Source organism: Taudactylus pleione, unplaced genomic scaffold (genome assembly GCF_031769625.1).
Source record: "Taudactylus pleione unplaced genomic scaffold, aTauple2 ptg000266l, whole genome shotgun sequence".
Taxonomy (NCBI): Eukaryota; Metazoa; Chordata; class Amphibia; order Anura; family Myobatrachidae; genus Taudactylus; species Taudactylus pleione.
Window position 1 is genome coordinate 3,234,104 of NW_028284668.1, and position 17,909 is coordinate 3,252,012.

General features: G+C 45.4%; 1 protein-coding gene across 1 annotated transcript in view; it reads left to right on the plus strand.

Annotated features, from left to right (window-relative positions):
- The window catches only part of MYH9 (myosin heavy chain 9), a 386,037-nt gene that overhangs the window by 352,751 nt on the left and 15,377 nt on the right, over positions 1-17,909 (plus strand). Inside the window, exons 33-35 of the mRNA XM_088481216.1 lie at positions 962-1,174; positions 2,243-2,404; positions 15,353-15,481. Of these exons, the coding sequence (XP_088337342.1) occupies positions 962-1,174; positions 2,243-2,404; positions 15,353-15,481 (504 nt within the window). The remainder of the gene's footprint in view (positions 1-961; positions 1,175-2,242; positions 2,405-15,352; positions 15,482-17,909) is intronic.

Consider the following 17,909-nt stretch of genomic DNA (forward strand, 5'->3'; position numbering starts at 1 on the left):
CCCCCCACGGCTCTTGGCGGGCCTGCCGACACCCATAAGAACTAAAGGTAAGTGTTTTCCTAACCCGCCCTCTCCGGTGCCTAACCCCCCCCCCCCCCCTAGTGCCTAACTCTAACCTCCCCCTCCCCGCACTCCCAACTCTCCGATACTTGCCTTCGGAATGGAGACGGTTGAGATACTGGTGGCGGGATTTCGCCGCTGGTGTTTAGAACGTGCCAACCACATCCCCATCGGTACATTTTCACACACACATTATTTTCCCTTCCAGTATTGCACTAACACATGTTGAAAGTTATCAAAGCAATTGTTTAACTACAGAGCGGTTCATGATTTCTATTAAAACTGGAGACACCAAACAGCGTGTCTTTCCTGTCCCGACACACGTTTCGTCAATAGCTTCCTCATAGGGGCCAAAAATCACAGGATCTAAATGCTGATTGATGAAAATAGTTCAATACTAGTAGTAACATCTTATGCTTACTAAGAGTGGATGCAGTGTTTGTTCTCAGTGAGAAGATGCAGGGTAGGGAGGAAGGTATAGGGAAGGGGGATAGTGCTGGATGCCGGATTGAATCCAGAGGGGTCTAATGCCAAAATGGCTGGGACTAGTAATGTTAGAGGGGTCAGAAATTTGATCTGTGTAAATGAGCAGGGTACAGTATAATAGAAGTGAGGCAGATGCTGCAGATAAATTGAGGGGTGCATCGTATACACTTTTTTCCACTTGACTAGAATATAGGGCAGCTTCATTTAGCACTTCGCTGATGTACAACTGGCTGTATAACAATGCAGCTGTCCTGGTGCTATTGTAATAGACATTCTTCACATTAATCTCCCAGCACTAATACTTAAAAGTGCAATACAGTGCATGAGAAACAATAATGCATATGAGTTATTTAGGTAAAAGGGCATTTCTACCTCTGCTGGTTCTTGATACAATAACATTCTGATCTGTCTTCAGGTACATGAACTAGAGAAGTCTAAGAGAGCCTTAGAGCAACAAGTGGAAGAGATGAAAACTCAGTTGGAGGAACTTGAGGATGAATTACAAGCCACAGAAGATGCGAAGCTACGCTTGGAAGTCAACCTGCAAGCAATGAAGGCGCAGTTTGAGCGAGATCTCCAAGGACGTGATGAACTGAGTGAAGATAAGAAGAAGCAACTTGTCAGACAGGTGCGTTGTTTAATTTGTGGTCACTGAAATATTGTAGACAATGTTTAACAGTTTTCCCTAGTATGTGTAATTTATTTTTATCCCATGTTTTACGGTAAAGAATACACTCAATGGCCACTTTTAGTGTACTGTGTAGGACCATATTTGGCCACAGAGCATCCTAAATTTTGGGTCATGGATTCATATATTCCTTAGCGATACTGGTTTATGGCATGATAGCATCACGTCGTTGCCGCAGGTTATTTTAGTTCTACATTCATGCAGTGTATTTCACATTCCAGAGGCTTCCTATTGAGTTGAGATTTGGTTATTGGAGTAAATTGCAATAATTAACACTATATGGCCCACAATGAGTGCCTATTTTGTGTGCGTTTAGGATAAATACTTTTCTTATAAACCATTATTAGTATTTTTCTATAAAGTCCAGAGGAATTGATATGGCTATGATCATATTAAAACAATGAAGTCCTCAAGCCAAAAATTACTGTATATAACTATAAGTTTTTGGGGGACAAATATACTATATGTATGTAAATATAAATGTATACATATATTGCACACCCTGAATGTAAAGTTTTATACATGTATGCATATATAAATACATATTTATATCAAGATCTATTTTGCAGGATAATCCAACTATATATTAAGCACTGGTCAGGCGTCTTATCTTGACACATGAAGTTGCAGTATACATCAATCCAGTAGATGGCGCACCAAGGCAAATACTACATATCAGTCGCTGCTCATGTTACTTGCAACCTTAGTGTTACTGTAGGTTAAGTCGCTTGCTCATGAGTTGGTAACCCCAAGCATCTTTGTGTTGAACTCTGAAGGAAAACTGCAAATATTGTTTACAAAGACATTTCGTGATCAATGTCTACAATATAAAATATACATCACGATATTAGATGCCACTATGGTCTCTGTAAAATTAGTACCACTGAGAACAGACATCCCCACGCAAGCGAAGCTGCAGACAAACGCTAGTAATTCTATAAAACCACAGGCTCTTCCTCCAAAAATTAATCTGCCCATATCAGTGTGTGTTTTCTTGCATTGTTGCAGGTTAAAGAAATGGAAACAGAGCTTGAAGATGAAAGGAAGCAACGTTCACTAGCAGTGGCTGCCCGAAAGAAGTTTGAGATGGATCTTAAAGAGCTAGAAGGACAAATTGATTCTGCAAATAAAAATAGAGAAGAGGCTATCAAACAGTTGCGCAAATTACAGGTACAAAACACAGAGCTTTCTTTACTTGGGCACTGAAATAAAGAAAACTTATTTCTTTACATCTATATACTAATGTATTTTGTTTATCCGTTTTATATGCCTTGTCAGTAATCTGTAGAAGTGTGCTGCTTTCTATGTGGTACAGTTTAGTGTGGTCACCACACACGTTGAGCCTAATTACGATCTGACCTATGTACTAAACTCCAATAAGCAAAGCTTTTCGGGTGTTTAGCCCCGGTAGTTTACACCATCTTCAGATGGTGTAAACCTATGGAGGCTCCAGGTGCAGGAGAGAGATCTTTGATCTCTCACAGACCCCGGCCGGCTTCGCAATCGGACACACTGCGCATGCACAGTGTTGGATTCCCCCAGAGAAGTCTTTCACTTCTGTGAAAAACTTCGACAATTTACTGGGTTTTTAACTCGCAGGGACAGCGGTTACCGCAACCGCTGTCCCTGCAAGTTCCCCTTTGTACATAGTTGGAGATATTTTCATTGAAAAATGAAAATCTTCCTGGCGCTATGGATACCTAATATTCGCGGCTTGACCTCCTCCCTCCCTGCACCCTAAATGTAACGCTCCCCCCTTAGTACCTAACCCTTCCCCTAGATGCTGGTGCTTGGATTGTGACAACTGTCGGGATTCCGGTATTGTAAGCACATCTCGACCGTCTGGATATTGACCACATCCCCTTCTCTAGATCACAGGTGTGTCTACAGCTGCTACTGCTACAGAAAAACAGGTGGAGAACATCTCCGCTACCCCGATAAAGTTGCACTGTTTTTTTTGTGTCCTGAAGTTGGTGGTTATCACTTAAGAAATTAGCTACACTGTGTGGGCGCAGAAAGTACGATTTGTATTGTTTTCTATCAATCATTGGGACAACTGCTGCCTTAAGTTAAACCCTGGGGAAAGCATTTTCATATTTTTCATGCTCCTCCCCAGTGAAGCTGCAATCATTTTAGGAGTTCAAGCACTCCCCAGTTTTTCTCAGACTACAGTGAGGTGCAGGGTTTGGGAATGGTTTATGGATTTGTTCAAATGTACTGATCTCTGGGACTGTCTTGCAGATTCACATTCTTTTCTGATTTGTGTTTTACCTTTTGTCCTTTGGCTGAGAGGTTTCCTGTTCAATCTGCCATTCTAAATTGCTGGTGGATCAGGTGTTGCACATACCAGAAGCTGTTGTGGCCAGGTTTGTTGTTAGTGTTCTATAGCAGCTGTTTAGGCTTGGGGTAAGCATATCGGGGCAGTGGTTTATTTAAAATCTCCTCCTACTCATTTTTGTTGTAATTGTGGCCTCACACATACTCTTCCTGACCTCCATGTGGATGATTTTAAGGCAGTGAACAAGTAGCTAATGCTCTCATACAGTCCAATAGACCCAGGTTGGAATTGCTGAGCTTGATGGAGTATTCACAGGACATTTTTAAATTACGTGGGTGTTGCAGCCTTGGATACTAATCATATAGTGGTTGGATTTTTAGCCTTGTTGCGCTTAAATTCTGGGAAGCAGTTGCGGGGTCAAGAAATCTATGGAGGAGTTTCTTAGGTGTCTCAAACTGATTAAGATCATTTCTCAGTCTACTAAGCGGTAAGAGTTCTTTCTTGCTGTTGAAAAAAAAATAAAAAATAAATGATCAAGAGGTCCCAAGAAGGAGTCAGACCATCAAAGGATGTTCCAAGTTTTCTGTAGGACAGTGTTTCCAAACTCATTCCTCAGGGAGCACTAACAGTACATGGTTTTCCATTTTTCCTAATTTGTGCACAGGTATATAATTACTGGCTGACACATTTTAAAAGTTCCACAGGTGGAGCTAATTATTTTGCTTGTGATTCTGTGAGGAGACCTGGAAATCAGGTACTGTTAGTGATCCCTGAGGAATGCGTCTGGGAAAATACTGCTCTAGGAGATCAACAGAGGCAGACTAGTTTGGTCAGTCTCCGAGACCTCAAAGTATGCATAATGAGCAATAGGTCCACCCAGGATATCTTGGGATGCAAGCCCTTCTACTACTTTTGTTACCAGTGGTTCAATACCATGGCAAACAACCTAGAATCATAATTCTCTTAATTAAGCTATATCCTATACCTTTTGAGATTCTCCTCCTAGTCACCACAAGGTCTTCCTGCACATAAGACAAAAACATCTTGGGGCCTGATTCGCTACCGTTCTCAACTATGATTACGCACACAATTGGCTGATGCATTCTGCGTATGCGATGGGTCTGCGTAGTCACTTCGATCGCAGTCCTGCTCGCAGTGAATACGCAGAGTGACAGGAAGTGCAGTTTGTGGGGGGGTGGTCGTCGAAACATAGGCGTGCCACTATGTTTGAACGGGCATGCATAAATTATCCACTACGATGCCATACGTAGCTTGAGTAAGGTCAGAGCTTGTGCGTGAGGCTGCGATGGTACTCTGTTACCAATGGTTTTGCAGTCTTGCTAAACATTACTGATGTGTGCAAGGAAAAGTGGACGTCCTTATTTAGTGCTGCGACGGCATAGTGATGTCAATGGAGTAGCATACTATCACAGTGAGACCCTGCATAATCGCACTTGCGATCCGTAGCGTTCAACCGTGTTATTCAACCCTTACTGTCCTTAGTTGTGGAACCAAGCAAAATAGGGGGAGCTGTTCGCACTAAAATATTAATTATCTAATCGTATAGTCAAGCAAAAATACTTATATAGCGAGTATTACGTGTTTTTGTTCTTTTTATTGTGGAGATATCCTATTACTCTTCAGATTGGATAAGGGTTAGAGGTTGGGCACTCAGTGTTATCCATAACTTGTAATACTATTAATAAAATGAGACACTCAATTCCACAAGAATTATAGTTAAAAATTTACTTTTGTATTACAATAGTGAAACGATTTTTTAAACTGGGCCACACATGAGAACTTACTGATGTAACCCTTTGCTATAACCAATTACAGTTACGATGTTAAAAAGATGAAGATATATCCACAAAAAGAAGTGGGAAAAAAAGGTATTCAAATAATTTAAGCTTAATCTTGGGTAAAAAACTGACTAGAATGTACATGCCAATGCGTTTCAATGAATAACTGTTCCAGTAACAGCTGGAATGTCAAATTTTTTTATAACATAGAAATGGTTTGGCCAAAACTAGCGTCCTTTGATGCAAACACCAGAAATCAAGAAAGTTGGTGAACAGAGGACCAGGCCACAATCTGCGCAGCTGCTACCAAGAAAAGGCCACAGCTCGCATAGAGTTAGGGCTTACAACCTGCATTCCCAGTAAGAGAAATACAATCTATTACAGGTCTGGCCAAGCTGAGGCTCTTCGTCTACAGCGTGGAGTCGTGTGATTTGAACAAGCTCCTCCCCTGGGATATGTACTTTACAGAGTAACTTTTCTTGTTGGAAAATCACCCAGCATAACCCACTTTCCAGGCTGTCTGTTGCGCACTCATCCTCTGACAGAGGAAAGCCACCGCCAGTACCCCACAAGGATACTCTGACTGAGGGGAGAACCTAAAGCAGCTAAGCATCCGAATAGACGTCCGTGTCGCCGCTCTGTCTTCCCCCGCCAGCGCCGCAACACCAGTGACTGTACTAGTGATTTGAGAGCATGTGCAAACTGTCTCCAACACTAGACCACCGGGACATGAGGGATCCTGACAGCCAGGGGCTTGATGGCGGCAGCCATGTCAGTGTGCCAGGTGGTTCTATACAGCAAAGGGGAGGTACGCTTTCCCCTGGCTGCCCCGACCCAGACGCTGGTTCAGATTAGAGCTTCCCACGTCCTGGTTGCTCATCTCAACCTCCCTCTATATGAGTCGGCCAGAGACCACTCTCAGGTGCTCTCGATGGCTGTGTGCTCAGGAGGTTGGGTCAGTATCCCTGTATGCCTCTCCTGCGGTGATCAGGTCATACAGAGCTCCATATCCTACCTGGGCTATTGGTAGTTAACTATAGAGCTTAGTGTATATATGTATGTGTATATATATATATATATATATATCTCAACTATATCTGTGTGCATTGCAAGTGACTTATGAAATCTGCTGTTATGCTGCCTTTTTTTATTTCTGAATAACTGTCAGCCATAGCCGATCACTGCTGTTTCTCCTCATTAACCCTCTACTACAGGTGTGTGGGATATATTGGGTGTGAAACATTGTCACATTTATACTCAGACTTTGGACATAATATCTCTAAAGTTATGCAAAGAGACTGAAAGACAGGTGGCTGCTGCCCCTGTGCTGGTGTCATGTATGGCCTGTAAGCGGGGTACTCTTCACATGATTTCATATGAGATGGATTATGTGGTCACTGTTTTAAAGAGTCACCACATCCGTCAAACCTAGAAGCTTCTGGACAGGAACCTCCTTGGGTTGCCTTCTCGCAGATCATGGCGCAGGTTGCAGACAGGTTGGCGGTCCTGGGCTGGCCCTAATGATGGGATACCCTCAGCAGCTGCAACCTACAATGTTTAGTAGCAAGCAGCTAGGAAAGTACAGCCAAAAACCAAACTTCTTCCAAGCAGGAGGATAAACCTGCTGCCTGATGGGACGAGCCTCCCTCTGGCGGACCTCAGAGTGGGAGGCCGACTTATCCAATTCGCCCAGTATTGGCACAATACCACCACGGATGCCTGGGTTCGAGACGTAGTCTCAGGGGTACGCCCTGTCTTTTCGGTTCAGGCCGCCCCACCAGTTTTTTTGCACGAGTTCTTCTCTGGACAAGACCAAAGCTTCCCAGATTCAGGTGGCTATACAATCCTTGCTACAAGTTCCCGTTCCACAGTCTCAACGCGGGACGGGGTACTATTCTACTCTGTTTCTGGTACAGAAGCCCAATGGTTCTCATCGCCCTATCCTGAATTTGAAGTCTCTGAACAAATACCTCAGAGTTCCCAAGTTCAGGATGGAAACGTTACGTTTCATCATTCTGGCGATGGAACCCGGGGGTCACAGGGTCTCCCTGGATATCCAGGACTCCTATCTCCACGTGCCCATAGCACCTGCACACCAGCGGTATCTGAGGTTTGCTATCCTGCAACATCACTACCAGTTTCGGGCGTTGCCTTTTGGGCTTTCCACGGCTCCGAGGGTGTTCACCAAGGTAATGGCAATTATGGCCGCCCACCTTCGGGACCAGGGTATACGGCTGCTGCCGTATCTGGACGATCTTCTTCTGCTGGCGAGCTCCCCGGAGGTACTTCTTCGACATCTCCACCTGACCATTGCTTGTCTTCAGGCACACGAGTGGTTGCGATGGGATCAGAGATGACTTGTTCCAATTTATCAAAGGATGGTCCATTTGGGAGCCCTTCTGGATTCTCGTCAGAGGATTTTCCTGACTCCAGAAAGTGTCCTCCCTACAACTGAGGATACACAGTTGCCTGAGCAGTTGCAGGGTGTCTGTCCACTCGGCAATGAGAGTCCTAGGGTCCATGGTGTCGGCACTCGACATGGTGGAGTTTGCCGAGTTCCATTCCAGGCCCCTGTAGGGGCAGATTCTGTCCGAATGGAACGGGTTACCTCACCGGATCCGATGCCAGACGCTGGTCTTGTCCCTGGAAGTGCGCCGGTCTCTAGCTTGGTGGCTTCAGCCTGCTCATCTCATCGAGGGTCGCCCCTTTTGGATCCCGGCCTGGGTGCTGCTCACAACAGATGCCAGTCTCCGGGGTTGGGGAGTAGTGACCGGCTCGTTGTCTCTTCAGGGCCGTTGGTCTGCGGAGGAAGTGGTTCTTCCCATAAACGTTCTGGAGCTGCGTGCCGTGTACAGGGCTCTGCTGTCGTCCGGCACCGCTCTTCACGGAAGGGCGGTAGAGGTGCAATCCGCCAACGCCACCATGGTGGCGTACATCAATCACCAGGGAGGAACTCGCAGTTGGGCGGCGATGTTAGGTGTCTCACATCCTGGCTTGGGCGGAGTGCCACCTTCCTGCGATCTCGGCAGTCTTCATCCCGGGAGTCCTAAACTGGGAGGCGGACTTCCTCAGCCGTCACGACGTGCACCCAGGGGAATGGTCGCTTCACCCAGAGGTGATTCAACTTCTCGTGGACAAATGGGGACTGCCGGAGTTGGACCTGATGGCCTCCCGTCACAACTACGAGTTGCCCGTTTACAGCTCAAGGACATGGGACGCAAGCGCAAGTCTGGTGGACGCGCTGTCGGTGAAGTGGACATTTCACCTAGCGTACCCATTTCCTCCGATCTCCCTGCTGCCTCGGGTACTAGGAAAAATCAAACAGGACGGAGGCACGTTTCTGCTGGTGGCTCCAGCGTGGCCCAGGCGTCCTTGGTACTCCGATCTCAGGAGCTTGTCTATCGACGTACCGTACCTTCTACCTCAGCGTTGGGACCTGCTGTCTCAGGGGCCCTGCCTTTACCCGGATCTGGGTCGACTGTCTTTGACTGCGTGGCTCTTGTGTCAGCAGTCTTAAGGTCCCGGGGATTTTCGAGCTCTGTCATCAGTACCATGCTCAGGGCGCGTAAACCTGCCTCCGCTCGGATTTACCACAGGGTGTGGCACACTTACTTTCAGTGGTGTGAGTCCAGAAACTTTGATCCTCAGGTGTTTCAGGGTTTCTAGGATTTTGGCATTTTTCCAGTCAAGTCTTGACCTGGGCTTACGTCTGGCTTCCCTGAAGGTTCATGTGTCAGCTCTGTCTGTGTGTTTCCAACGTAGTATCGCTACACTGCCTGATGTTCACACCTTTTCCAGGGTGTTCTTCGAATCTAGCCTCCCTTCGTGGCTCCGTGGGACTTGGCGGTGGTTCTTCGGGTCCTGCAGGGACCTCAGTTTGAGCCTCTTGAGTCAGTTGACCTCAAGTAGTTAACACTTAAGACTCTTTCTCCTGGCTATTGCTTCAGCCAGGAGGGTATGTGAGTTGGGGGCGCTTTCCTGTAGTCCCCACCTTCTTAATTTTTCACCAGGACAGAGCGGTGCATCGCACTTGTCCTGAGTTTTTGCCTAAAGTAGTCTAAGTTCCACATCAATCAGAAACTTGTGGTGCCAGCTTTTCAGTCACGAGACCTTACAGCTGGAGAGGCTTCGTTGGACGTTGCCCGTGCTCTCAGAATTTGTGGACCGGACTGCTTCTGTTAGAAAATCCATTTCTTTGTTTGTCCTCTTTGGTTTTCACAGGAGGGGTTGGCCTGCCAACAAACAAACTTTAGCCCGTTGGCTTTGTTCTGTTATTCGTGAGGCTTGTATACAGGAAGGTTTACCTGTCCCAGCCTCTTTTAAGGCTCATTCCACTTGGTCTGTGGGTCCTTCTTGGGCTGCTAGACGTGGTGCCTCCACTGTTCAGCTGTGCAAGGCAGCCACTTGGTCTTCAATTCAGACATTTTTGAGGTTTTATGCGTTTGACACCTTCGCCTCTCAGGATGCATCCTTTGGGCACAGGATTCTCCTTTCTGCACAGGAGCGTCCCCGCCCTTAGTTGAACTGCTTTGAGACATCCCCAAGGTCAACCCTGTGGACCCCCTATGGACCCTGAAGTAGAAAACGGGAGATATGGTAAGAACTTTAACTTTGTTATCTGTTTCTACGAAGTCCATAGGGTCCACAGGACGCCCGCCCACACGCACCTGGCTTCAAATGGGCTGTGTGGCTGGTCACCGTTTTTTCCGTCTCCCATTTCTGTGAGTATGGTTTCTTGTGTGTTCCAATCTTCCGTCTCTCTGTTTAGTCTCCTCCTCCGGCCTTGACTGCTTACCAACTGGGGTGCCTGTGGCTCGGGGGTGGGGTATAGAGGACGGACCCAAGTGCATCCTGGGAGCAGCAAAAGCTTTAACTGCGTGGTGCCCGTGGATCCAGATCCAGCTATATACCCCAAGGTCAACCCTGTGGACCCCATGGACTTCATAGAAACAGAGATAACATAGGTAAGTTCTTACCATATCTCCTGTTATTACAAGAAAGGTTGAGGTCTTATACCCCTTTCCGTCAGATGTGTGCTAAATGGGAAGTTCCGCCATCAGACGTGCATGTGGCACATCTGGTTAGGAGTGCCACATTGCCCATACCATCTGTATCCTGTCTTAAATGTTCCATAGATAGAGAAAAGACTGCCTTGAGACAGGCTTAAAGTCTCCTATCAGGAGCTTTTACTCTCCCAGCCATGGCTACGGCCTGGGTTTCCAAAGCCATTGAGGATGAAGGCACTGGAAGATACTCTTCCAGAAGCTTCCAAGGAACAGCTGACAATTATCTCCTATGTTAAGGAGGCAGTGTCCTATTTGGGAGAGGTAGCATTGGATGCTGGTATATTGTCCTCTAAAGCAGTGATTCCCAACATCAGTCCTCGAGCACACGAACAGTCCTGGTTTTAGTGATATCTGTGATTGTGACCAGATGGTTAAATCAAAATAACCTGAGGTACTAATTAAGTCACTTGTGCTCAAGTATGGCTATCCCTAAAACCTGGACTGTTAGTGTGCCATGAAGACCGTGGTTGGGAACCCCTGCTCTAAAGCATCAGCTGTCTCAGTAGTGGCTCGGAGAGCCCTTTGGTTAAGGGACTGGAAAGCAGATGCAGGGTCTAAAAGCCCTGGAATCCCTTCCGTTCACGGGAGGCATTTTGTTTGGCACAGAGTTAGACTAGATTGTTGCTACGGTGGCAGCCTCTAAAATGGCTGGTCTACCTTCAGCATCTACTACAAGACCTAAGCAATCGTCCTTTCGGCCGCAAGGAAAAGCAAATGGTCAATCTTCCTCTAAAACCAGTTCTTGCATGAAACTACAGTCTTAAGTCCTGGCTAAACAGATGTCTGGCTTCCAGGTCTGAAGATAAACCTGCAGCCTGATGGGACGGGCCTGCCCCTGGGGGAACCCAGGGTAGGAGGCAGACATCTTCAGTTTTCAGACACGTGGCATGTCACAACAACCAGATGCCTGAGTTCGGGAGGTGGTCTCCCAGCCGTACGCCCTTACTTTCTGGAGAAGTCCCCCGCAAAGGTTTTCTGCCCAACTCCGGCAGCGGATTCTGCGAATTACTTGGCCTTCCAGCAGGCTATACACTCCCTGCTGTTGTCAGGGATAATAATCCCGGTTCCAGTGAATCAACTAGAAAAAGGACATTATTCCAACCTCTTCTTCATTCAGAAACCCAATGGGTCTCACTGGCTTATTCTAAACCTGAAGGGACTCAACACATTTGTCCAGGTACCCAAGTTTCGTATGGAAACGCTACAGTCGATTGTGTTGGCAGTGGAACCGGGGGCTTTCATGGTGTCTTTGGATATTCAAGATACATATCTTCATGTACCAATTACACCGTCCCACCAACAGTTTCTGCGGTTCACAGTGCTGCAGAAACCTTTCCAATTTCAGGCACTGCCTTTTGGTTTATCAACAGCCCCTCATGTGTTTACCAAAATCATGGCAGTAATGATGGCCTGCCACAGGCGCCAGGGAGTCAGGATACTTCTATACCTGGATGATCTCCTACTATTGGCACAATCGTCACAAGAGTTGCAGCATCTTCTCAGACTGACAAATGCCTGTTTACACAGACATGGATGGATCATAAATTGGAAGAAGACATTGCTTCTTCCAGTACAGCAGATGGTGCATTTAGGGGCGCTTCTGGATTATTTGCCAGAAGACAAGATCGCGGCCCTTCAGCTGCGGATATGCAGGCATCTTGGTACATGAAGATATGCATCTTGAATATCCAAAAACACCATGAAAGCCCCCGGTTCCATTGCCAACACAATTGACCGTAGGGTTTCCATACGAAACTTTGGTAACCGGACCAATGTGTTCAGTATTTGTTCATGCAGCAATGCAGGTTTTGGGACCCATAGTGTCCACCTTCGACATGATGGAATATGCCCAGTTCCACTCCAGACCATTACAGTGGTTAATTCTCTCGCACTGGAACGGGGAGTACCACTCAAAGTCACAGATGATCAGTCTCTTGCAAGAAGTGCGACTGTCCCTGTCATGGTGGTTGCAGACATGCCGTCTCAACAATGGTCACCCATTCTGGATTGGGTACTCCTTACGACCGATGCCAGCCTCCGCGGATGGGGTGCAGTGACAGGTTGACCAGGGAAAGTCTCCTGTCCATAAACATCCTGGAACTAAGGGCAGTATTAAGAGCGCAGGAGATACTAAAGGGCAGGCCTGTCCAGATACAATCTGACAACGCCACTGCGGTAGCCTACCTCAACTATTCTGGTCTGGGCAGAATGTCACCTTCCGACGATATCGGCTGTGTTCATACCAGGAGTCCGCAATTGACTGACAGCTCCTGCTTGGCCAAGACGCCATTGGTTCACCGACCTACAGAGTCTCTCCATAGACACTCCGTGGCCTCTTCCTCTAAGGCCGGACCTGTTAATACAGGGTCCCTGCCTGTATCTGGACCTTCCTTGTCTGTCTTTGAGGGCGTGGCTCTTGAGACCTTCGTCTTAAAGGCAAAAGGTTTTTCCAATCCCGTAATTCAGACAATGCTGAGGGCACGGAAACCTTCCTCTACCCGCATTTATTATAGGATTTGACACTCATATTTTCAGTGGTATGAACTGAGAAAATGTGACCCTAAGATGTTTAGAGTCTCTCGAGTGCTTTCTTTTCTAGAGACTGGCCATCCTGAGGGTTCAGGCATCTGCACTTTCAGTTTTGTTTCAGCGAAGGATCGCACCATTGCCATATGTTAGAATATTTTTTCAGGGTGTTCTGAGGGTTCAGCCTCCCTTTGTCCCCCAGTAGCCCCGTGGGATTTGACATTGGTTCTCAGGGCTTTACAGGCTCCCCCATTCGAACCCCTGAAATCAGTAGACCTTAACTGCTTGGCAGCGAAGACCGTTTTTCTTCTGGCTATCGCTTCTGCTCGTAGGGTCTCTGATTTGGCAGCCCTTTCTTTTTGCTCTCCCTTTTTTGATATTTCATCAGGATAGAGCTGTTCTTTGTACTAGGGTGGGGTACCTTCCTAAGGTGGTATCCCGGTTTCATGTAAATTCAGAAATTGTGGTTCTGGCTTTGCAAGCTGCAGGCCTTTCGGCTGGTGAAGCATCACTGGATGTTGTCTGTGCACTACCTATCTATTAAGATTGCTCCAACTCCATTAGAAAGTCAGATTCTCGATTTGTGTTGTATGGTTGTCATAAGCAAGGCTGGCCAGCTAACAAACCAGATGGTTGCGTATGACAATTTCTCAAGCGTACACACAAGCTGGTCTTGTTGTTCCAAACACTGTAACAGCACATTCTACTCGATCTGTGGAACCATCGTGGGCGGGTCGTCATGGTGCCTCTGCTGAACAAATATGCAAGGCAGCCACATGGTCTTCCATCTACACCTTTGTCAAATTTTACGCATTTGAAACAATTGTCTCTCTGGATGCTTCCTTTGGGAGTAGGATTCTCCTTTCTACTGAAACACAGGAGCGTCCCCACCCTTAAAGGGGACTTCTTTGGGACATCCCCAAGGTATTTTCTGTAGACCCTATGGACCCCAAAGAAGAAAATTAAGAGTTATGGTATACATACCTTTTTTTTTTTTTTTTTTTTCTTCGAGGTCCACAGAGCACCCACCCTAACGCACCTTGTGTTGGGTAATCTTTTCATTTGTAATTTCTATGATTCCCTCTTGAGTACACGGGTTCTTCCTTGTCATCTTTTTTTCCTTCTCCTGCTTGGGCTTGATAACTAATTGCCTAAAGCCAGGGGAGGAGTTTATATGGCAGAGGACCCAGGGCATCCTGGGAGCTGAGAGCTTGTTAACTGTTTGGTGCCTGGATCACTCCAACCACATATACCCAAGGTATTTTCTGTGGACCCTATGGACCTCGAATAAAAAGTTAACAAAGGTATGTTATACCATAACTCTTATTTTTACACTTTCACATTATTTAAGTTTCATTTAAATGTATCAAAGGGCTTTTGGAGTAGGTTTAGCAAAAATCTCTACCATTCCCTAAAATTTCACATTTAATTAGAATCCTGATTGCATTTTCCATACCTGTATTGTGAAATGCAATCAGCTCGAATGTACAAAGTTCAAACTATGATGTAGGGGAAGATGTACTAAGCCTTGGAGAGAGAATAAGTACCAACCAATCAGCTCCTGTCACTTTACAGACTGTTTGAAAATTGACAGACAGATGCTGATTGATTTCTCTCCAAGGCTTTGTACATCTACCCGATAGATGGGTGGGTATGATGTTTAAATAAATGTGTGTGCGCGCCAAAAGTCATGCATGAGTTGTAATCTGACATCTCAAGTCAGTTTGAACACTGGCTAGATTGCTAATGGCAAGGTGACGTGAATTATCGGAGTTCGAACAGGACATGGAATGTCCCATCCGTTGGGCACTATCATTTCCCAAGCCGTGCGTTTATTCAACATTCCTAGTGGGAATACTTCATGGAAGGCATTACCACCCACGGTGAACAGCATAGTGGCTGACCATGTGACCAGCAGAGTCTGGCCAGAATTGTCTGTGGTAACAAATAAGCGACACAGGCTCAATGAACTGGTCTCATTTACTTGTTCCCTCTGATGGTAGATGTCCTGTTAAGCCATTGACTATGAATCAAGAACCTATTAAATTGTGGGGGGGGGGTTTTCTTTACCTGCATTTACAGCAGCTGGTTTTAATATAAAAGGAAATGTGAACTGCCAATCACACCTCTGCTAAAAATGGATACACCTATTGTGCATGGTCCATTCACCCTTTGTGTTCCTTCAGATAGCTCAAAAATGGGTCCAGATGCTGACATGTTGGGTCCTTGGTTCAATCTGAAAGTGGACCAATTTTGGGTATCAGGTTTAGAAAAACAATCTTTTAAAATGATGCAAGTAACAAATCAATATCCAAATATTGAAGTCAGAGAAAAGCATGAAGTATCAAATATTTGGCAAGTGAGCAGTAGAAATGTTGGGAGTCACCAGATAATAGGTTCAATGGTCTTGAAGCTACTTGTTTAAAACTCCAACCTTTCATTACTACAGGCACAGATGAAGGATTACCAGAGAGAGCTGGAGGATACTAGAGGATCCAGGGATGACATTTTGAGCCAGTCCAAAGAAAATGAGAAGAAACTTAAAAGTATGGAAGCAGAGATGATCCACATGCAGGAGGTAAAATGAAATAAAATTCGAACCAACTTGTATAGTTGATTTACAAATGCAAATTTTTCCCTTTTTTTTTTTTTTTTTTTTTTTTTTTTTTTAACCCATTGGTGCCTTCTCTAGTTATGTCTGATAGCTGACTCAGTGTTGTATAGATAAATAAAGAGCGTGTCATCTCTGCACCTTTTGGTGCGACTTAGTTTCCGCCACAGGTAGCTATTCTTGTGCTGGACTACTTTTTCCTGATTTTTGCACAAATGGTATACTAAGTAGCTAATATTGTACTAAATACTTAGAATTATCATTTTTTTGTCTCAACGGAAATTGTATAAAGTGGCAGTTTAAGCATAACTGAGTGGCGTGAGTCACTTGTATTGGACCTTTTTGCTTTCACCTTTTTATCCAGATTACATACTTTTTCCTGCGTCTTAAATACTAGAATTAGTATTTTTGTTGCAAAAGAATTGGTATAAATTAGCCAATTAATACACATTTTAAGAAAGCCGTAAAAAATGTTTTTGTTTTGGGATACTAGATACAAGCTGCCGAGCACACACTCCAGACGCTAAGTGGCGAGCTACAAGCAGCTCCTGTAGTTTAAGTCTGGCAGCCAGGTTTTACTTCCTCCTCTATACCTCACAACACTTTGTGCAGCTATAGTACAGTCTCTTGATTTATTTATACTTAGACCTATTTCTTTTACCCTGTCTGTATATGTGCTTTCTCTGTGGATGATTCAATAGTTTTTTTTAAAGTCGCGCTAAATAATGGGCGCCCAAATGATGCAATTTAATTGTTTTTGGGCTCCCGTTAATTATCACGCTTGTCACTCCCAATTAGATGGATTTAGCTGGTCTACACGGGCAAAGCCGTTCTAAAGTCTTGGTTAGGAAACCAGACTTTTCGCACATTTCTGCTCGCCACCTCTGCTTGCTGCTGTTCACACCCGAACGGAGCAACAATTGAAATGCTCTGTTGGTGGCCGACACAGACAGCCGACGCGGCTAACCAATGAATCACCCCCCTGTGTGTGTGTTAGATATCATAGCCTAACTAATATAACCTCATCTAGGTATTAAGGGCATTAGCTTTGCACAGAATTGGTGTTAACAATTGCTGATTTGTGTTTTCTGCAAACAAATTAAATTTACAAAATTAGACTATTTCTCATCATTTCCTCTAAAGGAAACTCATCAGGGGCTGCGTCTGCTGGTGAAATGTTTATGGCAAGAAATTCCCCTTCTCAAATAGTGTCTGAACAAGTTTCAAGGTGTGGCACAGGACCAGGGGTGTGTCTGTGAGGCATGTTTTACTGAGCAGCAGTGGGCTAGTTCCCTAGTTTCACGGCCCCCTTCTGAACCAGCCTGGGTCATGCGCTCTCTAAGGCTTTTCTAGAACTATCCCAACAGTCGTTCCTATCTAGACAACCTCACACAGGGACGTCCCAAGGTGCTACTTCGCAGCCGCCCTCAGTAGAACCTACATGGGTGTTGGGGTTATCTCAGTCCGTACAGCGGATTTTCAATCCTGCAGTAATGTGTACCCAGTAGTGTCAGTTGCAGGACTATAATTCTGACGTTTCCTCGTTGGTTGAGGAAGCTTACTCACAAGAATCTGACCTTGAGGAGTCCTCACTACAGGAGGATGATCTTGAATCCTCAATGTGGAGGTTTTGATTAGTGGTTTATCAGTCCTTCATATTATAGAAAGTGAGCTCATTCCTGAGCAAGGTACTTTGCTATTGAAAAGGAGGAATTTACTACCTTTTCTCCTGTACAACTGGAGGATTGTTACCTTTTCATTTACCGCCACCTTCTGACAGGTCTAGATGGTAGACTCTGCCCAAGTAGAAGCTCCTGTTGCGTGTTTAGTGAAGGCAACAACGCTGTCACGGACCTCCGGCCGATCTCTCCAGGTATGCCAATCTGAGAACGCTGCCCGTGACTTATACCAGTTAACTCAGCACGTTTGGTTATTAACTCCGGTATCTGCCACCAGCAGAAGACCAATTTAACGCTGAAGCGTAAGGCAAGCTTCTGCTCTCACCTGTACACACAACTTATCAATATTTAACCATAGGTAACATACCAAACATGAGGGGTTTTGTGTCATAAATACACAGATTCCAAGAACTAAAATTAGTTAAGCTTTGTAGTTTTTGTACATAAGTTTAATTCAAGAAATATCTTCAAAGGATATAAGGATGTTACAAAAAGTCACAAACACAGTTAATCACAATTTCAAGTAAATTAAAGAAAATTATAAAATGGGAGAAACAAACCATTCAGATCACAACGGATAGAACAGCTTTGAGGTGAGGCCTCCCCAATGAGTTCAGGTGCCCTGTGTCTTGTAGACAGCCTCAAGCAGAGAATCACCCCTTCTGCCCAGTGAGCCTGTATTTTATCCGGCTTTTCCAGCACCCCTCCTCACCCCC